The sequence below is a fragment of the Sciurus carolinensis genome, chromosome X (assembly GCF_902686445.1).
Source record: "Sciurus carolinensis chromosome X, mSciCar1.2, whole genome shotgun sequence".
Taxonomy (NCBI): Eukaryota; Metazoa; Chordata; class Mammalia; order Rodentia; family Sciuridae; genus Sciurus; species Sciurus carolinensis.
In genome coordinates, this window is record NC_062232.1 from 131,695,065 (window position 1) to 131,708,844 (window position 13,780).

General features: G+C 39.8%; 1 protein-coding gene across 1 annotated transcript; it reads right to left on the minus strand.

Annotated features, from left to right (window-relative positions):
* Positions 1 to 3,037: 3,037 nt before the first annotated feature.
* Positions 3,038 to 13,495, minus strand: Spry3 (sprouty RTK signaling antagonist 3). Its single transcript, XM_047536069.1, has 2 exons — positions 13,174 to 13,495; positions 3,038 to 7,502 (listed from the first exon to the last, which is right to left on the minus strand). The coding sequence occupies exon 2, from the start codon at positions 7,394 to 7,396 to the stop codon at positions 6,530 to 6,532; it is 867 nt and encodes a 288-aa protein (XP_047392025.1). The 5' UTR covers positions 7,397 to 7,502; positions 13,174 to 13,495; the 3' UTR covers positions 3,038 to 6,529.
* Positions 13,496 to 13,780: the final 285 nt, after the last annotated feature.

The following is a 13,780-nucleotide window of genomic DNA, read 5'->3' on the forward strand; positions in this document are numbered from 1 at the left end:
TTGGGAGAGGTCTTTACCTCTATTGGAAGAGGACCATTTAAAAAATTCTATAGTTAAATTATTTAAACCAACTAAACTCTGGTATTATAACTATGAGTGTTCCTTTCCTTGGCTTTCTCTTTGTTTTGTTTTAGTGTCATCAGAGTGGTAAGACTTTAAAGGTAAGAATTCAAAAATTGACCCAGGGGAAAAGGGCCAAGGAAATCATTCTATCTCTTTAGGCCTTAGGACATGGGTACAAAATGACTCTTTGGGGCTCACTTATGCTTCACTCCAACTTCATCACAGTAGGAAAATATACAGGTGGCTTCATGTTAAAGTTCTCTACTAATAAAGCTAGGATATCTGACTGTGTGACCATGTATGTTTTTCTTCCTTAGTAATATGCAATAAATCAGTCAGTTTTTCAAGAACATGAGGGCTTTCAGATCCTTCTCTTTTACAACTAGAGACATGACCATCATCTGGTATAGTCAAAAGCATTTCCTGAGTAGTTGGAGAATGACAACTTTTGGATTCTCTTCTTTTCCAGGAGTCTAGCCAACAAATAAATCTAGAAGTAGACATATATGACTTCAATTGCAATGACAACAAGATCCTTAATAAAAATCTGTGTCATTCCCAACATGCCCTCCTTTGTCTTGTCCATTCTGGTTTTTAAGAGCAATAGAACATCTTGGTCTATGAAAGCAACTGGTAGTATTATGATGATAATGTTTAGGGCCAAGCTAGGGATATAGGCCTAGATTAGGATATAAGGACCAAGGATTTCATTCTTATAAACTTTATCAAACCTCAGGCCACAGATTCAAAAGTTATACTAATGACTACATGTGATCCAGCCTGAATATTTAGGAAAGACTAATTGAAGATTTGAAGGTTGAGAATTTTGATTACATTCATAACTAGTACAATACCTAGTGGATTACTGCAAAGTTTTTGATCTGAGTGAATAGAATTTTGGAACTGGAATTAAAGGAGACAAGAAAGGCTGTAACATTTCAGATTTGAAGTGGAAATGATCTGAAGTTCAATTTGACTACACTATATTTGACATCTCTACTACATATTGGAGTGGAGATGAGAAATTGGCAGTTAGATGCATAAGTGGGGAGTTCAAGGGGGTAGTCCAAGATGGAGAAATAATTCGGAGAATTATCACATAAACGGCACTCAAAGATCAGATGTCCAAGGACAAATCCATGGTTTAAGAAGAGGTGAAGGAGATAAGTGGATCCTGCAAAGGAACAGGGAAGGAGCAGTCAGTGAAATAAGAGGAAAAACAGCAGAATGTTGTATTCTGAAGTCAAAATGATGAAAGTGTTTTTAGTAGGACAGAGTGAATAACAGTGTCAAATGCTTCCAATGCATCAGATATGATGAGGACTGGGAATTAACCATTGAGTTTACTAAAGTGGACATCATTGGAGGAAAGTTTTGCTAAATCATTTTAGCAATCAGCAACCTGATTTCATTATTTCCCCACAAAAAATTTTCAGAATTCTTCTACACTCATCTTTTCCTACATGAAAAATCATGAATTAAATCAGAGGAAGGCATTCAGTATTTCTATAACCTTATCTACAAATATAAAAACATATCTATGGAATGTTTTTTATCAACTAAATTGTTTGATTTTATATAAGAATGGTCTATAGAACACAAGAAACTATTTTGTATAAGAAAAAAGGTAGTTTAACTCTCATAATGTGTCTATAATGTCATAATTAGTGGCTGAAGTATTGTAAAAAGCCACTTTCTAAGGTTTGGATAAATGTCCCCAAACCTTAAAGGCTTGGTTGGTAACCTGTGGTACTATTGGACTCTTGGGAGATGGTGAAACCTTGTGTGTGTATGTGTTGCCGGGAATCACACCTAGGGCCTTGTGCATGATAGGCAAAAGCTCCACCACTGAGCTACATACAAGATTCCCAGCCCTGGAATCTTTAAGAGGTGAGGCCTATTGGAAGGAAGTTAGGTCACTGGGGCAAGCCCATAAAAGGGATTTGGGGAGCTTGACCCTTTCTTCTCTTTGTTTTCTGGCCTCCATGAAGAAAGCAATTTCCTCTACCATACCCTCCTACTATGACACATTGCCTTGCAATTGGCCTAAAAGCAATAGGCCAACTGACTATGGACTGAAACCTGTAAAACTGTGAGCCAAAATACCTTTCCTCATTTTAAGTTTATCATCTTAGGTATTTTGTTATAGTGATGGAAAGATGACTAACTTGTGGGTCAACCAAATGATTTCTTTATTTTCAAGCTTCAAAATACCTTGTTTATCTAATTTTTCCTGAATTTATTGACCAGTTTTCCTGCTATTATGCCAACAGAGCCTAAGTGAACATAATCACTCTCATGTATATGTTATTTGAAGAGTTCAATAAGATAAAGTACCTTTTATATGAAGAAGACTATTTTGAGACTTTGTGACTTCTTTAATTGAACTAGGGAATTCATTTCCATGTTGGAAAAATTCCTTCAAAGCAAGTCAGAGCACATTTCTAACCACCATGAAATAACTCTATGAACTTTAAAGATGGTAGATGGTCTCTAACTCACTTTAAAAGAATATCATTAAATATGTAAGCATCAGAGATGTAGTAGTTTCATATGCCCTCTCATAAGATTGGAGAAATTGACTTGGTATGAAACAGAGTGTAGCAAATTCAGTGACATTCTTCTTTGATATTTGCTCTCCTTCCTTCCTTAACTCATTACCCTCTTCTTCACTCCTGCTTTGCATATAAGCCTTTGCTTCAAACTCTATTTTCTAAGAAACCTAGCTAACACATCTGGAAACGAGGAACTCTGGAATAAAGCAATAATTTCACTCTAAATCAGAAGTTTTTAATGTCACCATCTTGGGAAGCAAAGCAACTAATGCATATCTGTAGTTGTTGCTTCATTCCTAACATAGGAACATATTTATTTCAACTCCTAGGCTGCAGGTAGAGCTAGGGAAAGGATTATTCATCATTTGAGGTTTGTTACTCTAGCATGGCTTCATCTGCGCTCCAGATTTCTACACATAACAATGGAGCATGGACTTGGGAATCAGACAGCCTAGGTTCAAATTTTACCTCTACCATTTACGGTTGTTGCCCTTAGGCAAGTCGTTTAACCTCTGTGCTTCAGTTTGTCATCTGAAAAGTAGTGAATGAAATAGTGCCTATGTGTAGAGTTATTGTGAGGATTGACTGCAATAATTTAGGTAATATGCTAAAACTAGTGCTTAACACACTGTAAGCACTAAGTGTTCAGTATATTATGACTATTGTGATGAGTGAAGATGGCAAATAAAACTCTTGGCAATTGCCATATGAAATGTATCAAGGGACCAATATGTGGAAAGCAGTAGAATTTAGGGGGTAACAGATGACTTAATTGCAAAAAGATGCCAAGCAAGAAACACCCTCTAAATATTCCTGTTTATACAGTGCATGACACAAAGTAGAAAAATAATGAAAACAGAACCACTCTGCAGGATTTAGAGTTCTTTTGTATATATTTTAAATATACATGTGCAATACATTAAAATATATAGAGATGTGTGAATATATATTTACATATATATGTGTATATATATGTATATATATATGTATATATATATGAAATCACAGAAGGGATACATATGCACACTCACTCATACGTCCATGCGCATACCCCAACAGGACCCATCTATACATAAATCAGATGCAGTCCATATCAGGCCAACTTGGACACAAGTGAAAGCCCTGACTCAGCAGCAGATTGAAGACTGCAACTGCATTTGAGTAACCCTTCAGTTTCTTCCACCAAGTGTAAGGCCATTTAGAAATACACTGAGAAGAGCTCCTCTGGGTATATGGCAGAGCCCAGGGCCCCTCTGGCAGTGCACAATTTGCCTGAGTAAGGACTGCAGGGTTGGGATATCAAGGAGCTATCAAGGAGGGACTTGTGTTATTTTGGGCCCTTAAACTGATAAGCAAACATCCATAGAATAACTTTAGCTCCAGAACAATGCACTAGTGTCAGAGACTTTTTAGATATCTGAGCTCTAAGCAAATTTCAGGCAGAAGCAGAAAGAAGTATGTTGCTACTCATCTCCATCTAGCATGACCCAGAGAACTGGGCACAGCTTTTAGGGGTAGATAAGTTTGAAGTACAATCAGGCAGACTTGTAAGACAAAAATATTACTTAAAATTGAGGAATCTAAAAGCAACAAAGGGGTTACAGGTATTGGTTTGGATTTATAAATGTTCCAAGAAGCCTAATCTTATATATGGCACCATTTGCAGCAGTATCATTAACATTATTAATAATCATCATAACATATTTATATATACAAAAATAGAGCAAAGCAATTCTAGAAGAGGAGGTGTAAGTGAAGGTGTAGGACAGTGTGCAATCCAAATGTCTTTATGCTTCAGAACAATTCTGAACTAACAAGGACTAAGTGGCACATGTTTCTATAGCATATGTCCGATGAAGGGACATGGATGTTCCCTCATTTCCCCTGTGTATGACTATACACTTCTCCTCACCTCTCCACCCTGCAAAACATATCCATGCACACTTTAAAAGAGATGATATATAAAGTTAGAGTCTGGAAGTCTTAAACTAAGTTGGAGCACCTCGATTTCAAGCAAGTGCCCTCAATCTCTGAATTCCTTGGTGAATTTTGGATTCACTTACAGAGGGAAACTATATAATTCTTGTGTCTTTTAGCAGTAGTCTTTAGGAGCCTGCCATCATCACTGCAGCCTTTTCCCATTGAAAGGGGTTCACAGCACAGGCTCTCTGTATTTTTTTAAGAGAGAAGTCACTTCTCTGCATTATACATCTTTCATCTCAGTTTTTCGGTTGCTGAAATCTAGGTTCTCAGACAGCTGCCATTGCAGACAAAGCCAGGAGCGAGCACAGTGTGTACAGCAAAGAGTAGATGCAATGGCGAAGATACAGCTTGGTTAGGGCTTCTTTAAGCTTTTTCTTTTCCACACTTGAGCTTCTACAAGGTGACAGAGGCAAAGGTGATGTCCACTGGGGGAAGCCTCAACACTTGATAGCTAATTAGCTACTCACCATGCACTGCAGAAAGACCACCATACTAACTTGGCATGGTCCCTGAAAAGTAATTGGAAGGGAATGGCTTTCTGTCATTGTTAACAGAGTCCTAGGAAAAAGTCCCATGACTCACTTGTGGTGCAGGGGAGAAAATATTGAACTAGAAGTCAGAAGGCCTGTATTCCAGTCCTAATTCGGCTATCAATTCAGTGTGTGGCCTTGGGCAAGTCCCTTCCTATTTCCAGGCCTCAGTTTTCCCATCTGTAAAATAAGGGCATTGAACTATATTAACAGTTAAGATTCCTTCCAGCTCTAAAGTTTTATGACTTTTTTATGTCCATTATTAAGGCCTGAGCCATGCAGTCTCAGGGCAGTTAGCTTCTAAGAGAGAACATACCTCCATAATATCCTTTGCTTTGTTCATTTAGCTATAAAGCACGTCTGCCTTTGGCACTTGGGTCAGACATACAAAGTTATGAGCATCCTGATTTACTATCCTACTCAGCATGCTAATGGTATCTGTCAGTACTATAAGTTGATTATTGGGAAAGGGAGAAAAACTCCAACTAATTAAATCTGGAAATGTAAGATAACCTAATATGCTCACAAACAGATGAGTGTGGTTGTGAGTGCACACACATTGGGATACAGACTATTGCTAGTGATCAGTTCATTACAGTAATCCATTTCCCTTAATAAAAATTAGTAAATAGTATAGCATAGCAAAGTTTGGCGTCTAAGGAAACACCTATGGAAAAACAGCACTTTTGGACATGTTAGAAAGAGAAAGGAGGACAGGTAGAGAGAGATAAATATAGATTAAATATGGTAAAAATATAGGCAAAGAAAGGATTTGATTGAAAGAGGGAAAAGAGGAGGAAAAAGGAAAGAAGAAAGGAGGAAAGGTAAAAGTAAAGAGGCTGAGAATGAAGGGGAAAGGAAAAGGGATACTGCAGAAAGAGGAGACAGGGAGAAAGAGAGAGGGAATAGAGAAGAGAAGGGAAGTAAATAGGGAGATGGGGTCATATTCCCTGGAAGGTTGAACGCTGTTCCACATGTACTTGTGAAAACCATCTTAGAAGAAAGCTTCCAAAGGCACTGTGGAAAGCAGAGTGACAATCAGAGCCTGCACCGAGAGGCATTACATTGGGGAGCCCCTAAACCTCCACGTTGCTGGCTCTGTCAGTCCTCAGTGGTCCAAACCTCATGCCCATGAATCACCTGAATTTGCCATGACAGCCATAAGGGCTGAGTTGGCAGGGTGTAAAAAGGTTGAAGAGCAGTGAGACTGATACTGTGAAAAGAACAAGGCATCCTGCACCAGGATGTACTTTGCCATTCCCCTGATGCTGCAGGAACAAAAGAGGTGAAGCCCTAACTTTGGCTAGTTTATTACTCCTTCTCCTCTCCAATGATGAGGCCTATACTTTACTGATGGGGGCTAGAAGGAGAAAGCTCTGGATCCATCTTGTGGGAAGGTCATACAGACTTTTCCTGGGCCTTGGGGAAGGGTGCACTACCAGAAGAGATTTTTCTGCACACAGTGTTGGTGTGCCTCTTACAGCGGCAGCCTGGTCTCCGGAGACTATCATAGCCCTGCTGGCACAGATGGAGGCATCCACGGGTAGGCAGGTAGCAGCACAGGCAGGGTAGGAAGAGGGAGATGAGGCTCATGGCTGCCCAGCGGACGAAGCAAGAGCTAGGCCCACAGGAGCAGGGTTCATCAGCGCAGTTGTCTTCATCATCAGTGGAGCAGTGGTAGAAGAGGCCCTTGACACAGCAGAGGCAAGTGCCATAATCGAGGAGGCTCTCAGCAGAGCAAAGGCAACGCTGGTTGCACAGCCAGCAGGAGGGGAGAGGGCGAGCGGCTGTGCAGGGGACACACTTGCAGCGCCCACACTCCTCGCAGATGAAGAGGTGCTCACTAGGATGCCCTACAGATTGCTCAGCTCCTCCCTTCAGAGCACCATCAGCCTTTGGGTAGGCCCCTGCTCCAGGCTGGGTTCGGATGATGGACTGGCCTGAAGGTGAGGGCGTAATGCTGGCCAAGAGCCTTTGATCAGAGGCAGTGGTGCTATGGGACATTGAGCTGGCAATGCTAGATTGGCTCAGATGTTGAGGCAAGGGCTGCAATTGATGGCACTGGCTGAGACTGCGGGGTAGAGCAGTAGGCATGGTAGCCAGGGACCAATCAGATTTGTGGGTTTGCACAATAAGGGAAGGACTAGAGAGGGCCTGTTTACAGGGGGCTGGAGGCCGTTCCACATAATCATTGCTAGCATGAGTAGAGCGCAGCTGTTCAATAGGCAGAATTTGTTGGAAATCATCTATCACTGTGGCATCCATTTTGCCTTGATTTTTGAGCTCTGAGTGGTTTTGGGTCAGAGTGGCACTTATGGTGATAAAGAGGAGCCCTTGTAGTTACATGGACCTCAGGGCACATCAGAAAATCCTAGGAGAGAAGGAATAGAAACAATAAATGAGAACACACAGGCATATATTTTTGTAGGGAACCAACAAAGGTCAGGCCTTATCACCACCACTATGTTCAATCACTTAATGGCAGGCATGCTACATACACCTTTATTTTGTAATTGACAACATCTATTTCTTTACAGACAAGTCTAGTCATTCCAGCCAGGCTATGAAGTAGTTTGGGAGCAAATATTAGATCATTGATTATTTTTGTATTTTATCATATGACTAGGTTCACAGGACCAGGTAGCTCATTCAGGAGTTTACTAACAGAGAAATATGAGTCTTGAACATCAGAATCCTAATAATAATGGAACAAAATGTTAAATGTAAAATCTACTTCGTAAAGCAATTCTGAAGCAGAAGAAAAAGCCTCAGGAATCTCCCATGAGAAGTTGCTTATATGTGTATGTATCCAATTAAAATTCTCCTTTTAGTGCAATTTATGACAAGTAGAAATAAACAGATGAGAAAGGACAGTGCTTGATTCAATGAATACAAGCAAGCAAGCAAGATGCAATAATGGTAGAAATATGGCAGAGATACAGAGGGCACGAATTATGCTGTCAGTAGAGTAATAGGAAAACACCTTCTCATTACCTTGCAGGCTGCTTTAACTTACTGAGGAGGCAATTCTTTTTAAATGGCACAGAAGATCCATAATGAAACATTTTTATATAGATGGGAGTATAACAAGGGGTTGGGAAACTATAGAGAACTGCAGGAGGCAAGCCCTGAATTATTTCAAATATCACCTGTAGTTGTACCTATCATAACCCTGAATTGACTCCATTTTGTTGGCATTTCCCAAGCATATTCTGCTCGGACTACTTTTCTCTACCTTACACCAAAAACTGGCTTTCTAAAAGAGTATCAATATTCTTACATCATATTTAATCCAAGTTGAATATCTAGAAAACATATGCTTACATCTCCCTTGTATCACAAACAGTTGTGTAGTCATTCTCTTAAAGGATCTGATCAAACCTAGAACTAATAATGATGACCATGAGGAGAGTATTGAACAAATAGGAGAAAGGGACTGGGGTTACAGCTCAAAAGTAAAGCACTTGCCTAGTATGCATGAGGTCCTGGGTTCCATTCCCAGCACTGAGAGACAGAGAGAGAGAGAGAGAGAGAGAGAGAGAGAGAGAGAGAGAGAGAGAGAGGACTGCTGTATCATACCACCTAGATGACTGAATATCTTAAAAGGAATACATAAGGACATCTAAGCACCAATCCAAGAAGACAACATGGAGATATCAGGACCTAAGGAACACTAGCATGAATAAAGTATATATTTGAAATCCACTGGATTTCAGGCTTCCTCAAAATAGATCGATTACTCATACCACTATATGGGTTGGAGAGTTTGGATGAGTAATAGAAATGAACAAGAGAGAGAGAAAGAATTGTGCGTACTTCGGTTTCTGTAAGCAGGCAAACATGACATAAAATGGGCCTAAAGCTCAGGAACAAGAAAAATAATGGGGTAGTTCATAAAGGACTCGGCTGCTAATAATGACCAGACCTAGGTGACTTTTGAGGCTATATCCTCATGCAAACTTGATTAACTGGATTTATATGTATTAATTTTTTGAAAAGACAATTCAATTTGACTAAAAATAACTTTTTGGCACATCACATCAAAGAACCATTCTGACAAAAATTTCACTTTATAGCTAGTTGCTTTGGTGTTAAATAAATATAACAAAAGAATGTAGGTAAACACTATGGAAACTCTAAGACTCAACTATCCATGTTGCCTTTGTCAAATCACTTGCTTTCTTTGGGCCCTTGCTTCACGATCTACAAAATCATAGGGGTAAACTAGGTGATCTCCTAGGATCTTACCCCATCATGGTCTGTATTTCTATAATGAAGCAATTTGATAAAATACTTCCTTTCATTCATACCTTCTACATCTTCAAGTCCTTGAGAGTAAGTTGGGCAATATGCCCTTGTGTATTTGGGCAATTCCAAAGCAAAAACATATGTCTCCCTGATTTACATACACTTGGAGCCCCCTGCAATCTCCTACCCCTACCTTTGCTATATGTTTATAGATTCATAGTCTTAACATTGGAAAGGAATAGACAGTTTTCATTTGGACAACAAAATAAACAAGGACATACTATTCAGCTGGCTTGGAGGGCATATGTGGATATAGGAGCATAGGACTGTGAGGAGTCTTTTGAAAAATTGTAAAAAATGGATTTATGTCCCATTCATCAGCTAAAGAATGTGTGGCATCCTTCAAGTCCTTTACACTGAAAGCTCAGTAACATACATGCTGAATGCAGTTTAGACTCATTGATTTATCAAAGGAAGCTAGATTGAACACATATTGGAAATTTCAAGAAGCAAAGATTCAAAGGAAGGTATACAGGTCTTAAAACTACAGGAGATAATGTGATATTACAAAGATGGGATTCTAGGGATGTCACTAGGGACATGTCCAGAAGGTTGAAAGCTAAGCTTGGAAGAATCTAGGTCATAATACAAATGACTCAGAACCAATAATGAGATCCATGTTCAAAGGGGATTTTTTCTAAGGAACAGAGGGTAGATAGTGTTTAGGTTAAAAGGTATCTTAGAATATTAGACTTCTGCAAGACTGACAAGTTGAGAGGATTGGTTGAATGATTAAAGAAAGTTGTAAACATCAGTTTGGGATGATGAGGTACTGTCTTGCTTTCAGGTAAGGGGACTGACAGGATATTAGATTTCTTCCTGCTTTTTAGAATACTTTATTAGAATACACTCTGGGATCCAGCACAAAATATCTGCAATACAGTGGGAAGTAGGCCCTGGGTAAAACAAGGATGTTGAGTAGAATTTTTAAAAAGGGATTGGATCTCAATAAATTCTTTGCCATTCCAGACCTGCTGACTCTGATCTGGCTAACAGGGATGAACTGAAATAGATACATACTATAGCAGAAGGTAAGATGGGAAAAATATTGAGAAATGAATAGACAAGAGACTGCTGCAGCACACAGACTAGATGAAAAACTACCTCTGCATGCATGTTTATGATTCAGAAATTCACTCATTAAAGAGCCATTCATTGTGAGTAGCAACAGTTAAGAAACTGTGCTGTTAGTCAATTCCATATTATATTAAATCAGAGAGAGAATTACATATCCCACATTACTAAATAGGAGTCAAAGTGATTACAAGTTTTGGCTGCAGATTGATGGGATCTAGTGATTTTTGTCACGTACTACCTCTGCAGTAATGAATGATGCATTGTAAACCCACTCCCATCTCAGTCTCTCTGGCCAGGTGCTCACAGCTTTCTCAACAGTTTTTCCTGTAGCCCTGAAATTTGCTATGTTCAACCTAAATAGTGATTTCTTTTCTTATGCCAATTTAGGGACTAGAAAGCTAAATCCATTCAAGAAATGCTAATCTTTGTTAATGAAAAAGTATTTTCTCCATGAAACCTAACATCTCTCATGTTGAAACTAAAGTTGAAAACTTTCTTATTTAAAGCTCTTATATGTTAACACCTTCAGCCACTTCTAATTTCTATGATAAATCCTTTCTAATACAATATGACTCAATGTTCATTTCAAGGAAGAGGGAGGAAGAGAAAAAGAAGGGGCTGGCTCCTGTTTTCTCCCACTCTTGTGGGTTCAATGCTGCTTTTTACCTTACTGTGTAACGGCTCTGGGGTGTGTTGCTTTTTTTTTCTGTACTCTGCTGTTATATACACTCGTTCTCAGAATAACTGAAAGCAAACATAGGGGGAATTTCTGCTATGGCTTTATATGTTTTCCTAGTTATACTGTTCCAAAGTCTGCTCTCTAAAAATCTCTCTCTGTGCAAAAGCATTTGCATCTCTATCAAAGCACACCCCCCCTTACAAATACCAAGTTGTATATAGTTTACATTACTAACCTCTCTGCCACTGACTGGGCCTCCCTCCTACCGCATACATCTTGCTGGAATTGCCAGGTTCTCACCACATTTAACTCTTAACTTGTCACTTTGCTACCCTAGTCCTACTCATTAATTTAATAGTTTCATTAAGACTTATAGCAGTTTATTTCAAACCAGGGAGTCATGCAGTCTTAATACTTTGCATTATTAAAGCTGTTTTAGTGATGAATGATACAGGGAAAATTGTAATATCAAATGAACTCACATTCTTCTAATCCTGAGGAAAAATGATAAGCTAGTTGTTCATTTAAGAAGCTGGAATCTTCTCTTTAAGCCCCAAATCCTTTTATAAGACACAAGAAACCTAAGTTCTAGTCCTAAAGCTAGCTTTACTTTACTGTGTGACGGTAGGCAAGTGACCTCTGTTCCAGGCCTCAGTTTCGTCATCTGCAAAATGAAGGGGTATGAAAGAAGGGTTTTCCTTTCTTGCCCCAATGCTCAAAATTTTGTGCTGGGTTTGGTGGCTGCATATCTCAGTCTCAAAAGTCTTTCATGATCTTTTCTTTAGATTCTTTACTTCCTCACTATTCAACTCCTGAACTCTGAATAAACACTTCCAAATCGAAGTCACTCAGATCACTATCTAGACTGTTTCACAGCAAGAGAAACCTAAAAACAGAACATAAAAAAATAAAATACATGGAATGTTACCATAAAGTCTTAGTATATGTTTGTTTAGAGTCCTAGAGAACAAGTGGGATACTTCATTATGGATAAACTGCCAGTCTTTGCTTATTTGTATTTATGTATGTAGCTGACTTGTTAGGAACATGATTTAACACCTGGCATACCCAAATTAATGTAATAGCACATCATGTTACAGTGAGGTTTTAATATACCCAGAAAAGCAACAACAGTTTGCACTTCAAAATAGATTTCTGTTTAAGAGTTCAAGGTTTGTTTTCTGTTCATTCAACTTGCTTTGCTGCATCAGAGTGAGTGATAATTATAATTAGATGTGTGGAAGGGAGTGGATGCTGTAAACCATTGCCTTGGGTCCTATTAAATGTCTATTGGCTAACTAGACATGCTCACAGGTTCTCACTTTCAACAAAATTTTCATATGCCACACAGAGACATGTGCACACATACACAGGCATAGATCCAGAGATTTCTAAAGCATTGCTCTGACTCAGTGTAAGTGGGGGGTTATGCCGTGTCAGCTTGCGCCATTTCTACCCAGGGCAAGGTGATGTGATGAAATCTGAACGATGCACAGCTCAGACTTGTGAGCCAATAGCAGACTAGCCCCACGCTGACAGGATGCCTGCTGGGCAGCCAGACTGGCCTCAGCAAGGGCTCTTCCTACGTCCTCAGCTTGGGTGGTTAGGCTGCGCTATGAGGGGCTTAGGTAAGCACCAAAATGCATTTAAAGGTCAACAGGCTGAACATTAAATTGACATTTGGCTAAAAAGGGATCATTTTGAGGTCCTATTTTGATTTGTAAATTTCCAATACGGATAATTTTCTGCAAAAGCTGATTCATTTAAATTTCATTTAAAGGGTTTTCATCTTATTTTACCCACGCGCTTGCGCGCGCGCGCGCACACGCGCGTACACGCGCGTACACCACACACACACACACACACACACACACACACACACACACACCACACACACAGGATGGCTGGAATGAATGGCAATCTGTGCATTGCATAGAAAGAATTCTGAAGTCTTTAAGAGCTAATCTCTGTAGCTTACCTTGAGAAAAGGGTTTATCCATGCTGAGAAAAGCAGAATAACTAATGCTCCATTTGGCTCAAAGGACCTCCTCTCCTGAGTCTTTAGGTTTCTCCACCTCTCTTCGGAAAGTCTGAATGAAAACTCCTTTACTGGCAGTGAAGCCAGAAACAGAGATAGTTCTGTCTTGGTCTTTCCGACACAGCAGAAAAAACAGAGAGAGGAAAAAATAAAAATAAAAACGGAGTTGGGGGTGAGACTCAGACCTGTAGTGGCAGATACTTTGTAGAGATTTTACATGCAGATCTAAATCTCGATGCACGTATTCCCCAAAGAAAGCTCAGCAGGGTAAGTTGTTCACCTCCTCCTCCTCTTTCTCCTCCTCCTCTTCTTTCTCCTCCTCCTTCTCCTCTTTCTCCTCCCCCTCCTCCTCCGCCTCTTTCTCCTCCCCCTTCTCCTCCTCCTCCTGTTTCTTTACCCCCTCCTCCTCCAGTATTTTCCTTCCCCTCCTCTTCCCCTCCCCCTTCCCTCCTCCCCTTCCTCCTTCTTTACCTCCTCCCCCCCACTTCTCTTTTGCCCCCGCCTCCACCTCCGCCTCGATCCCCTCCAATCTGTCAGATGAACTGAA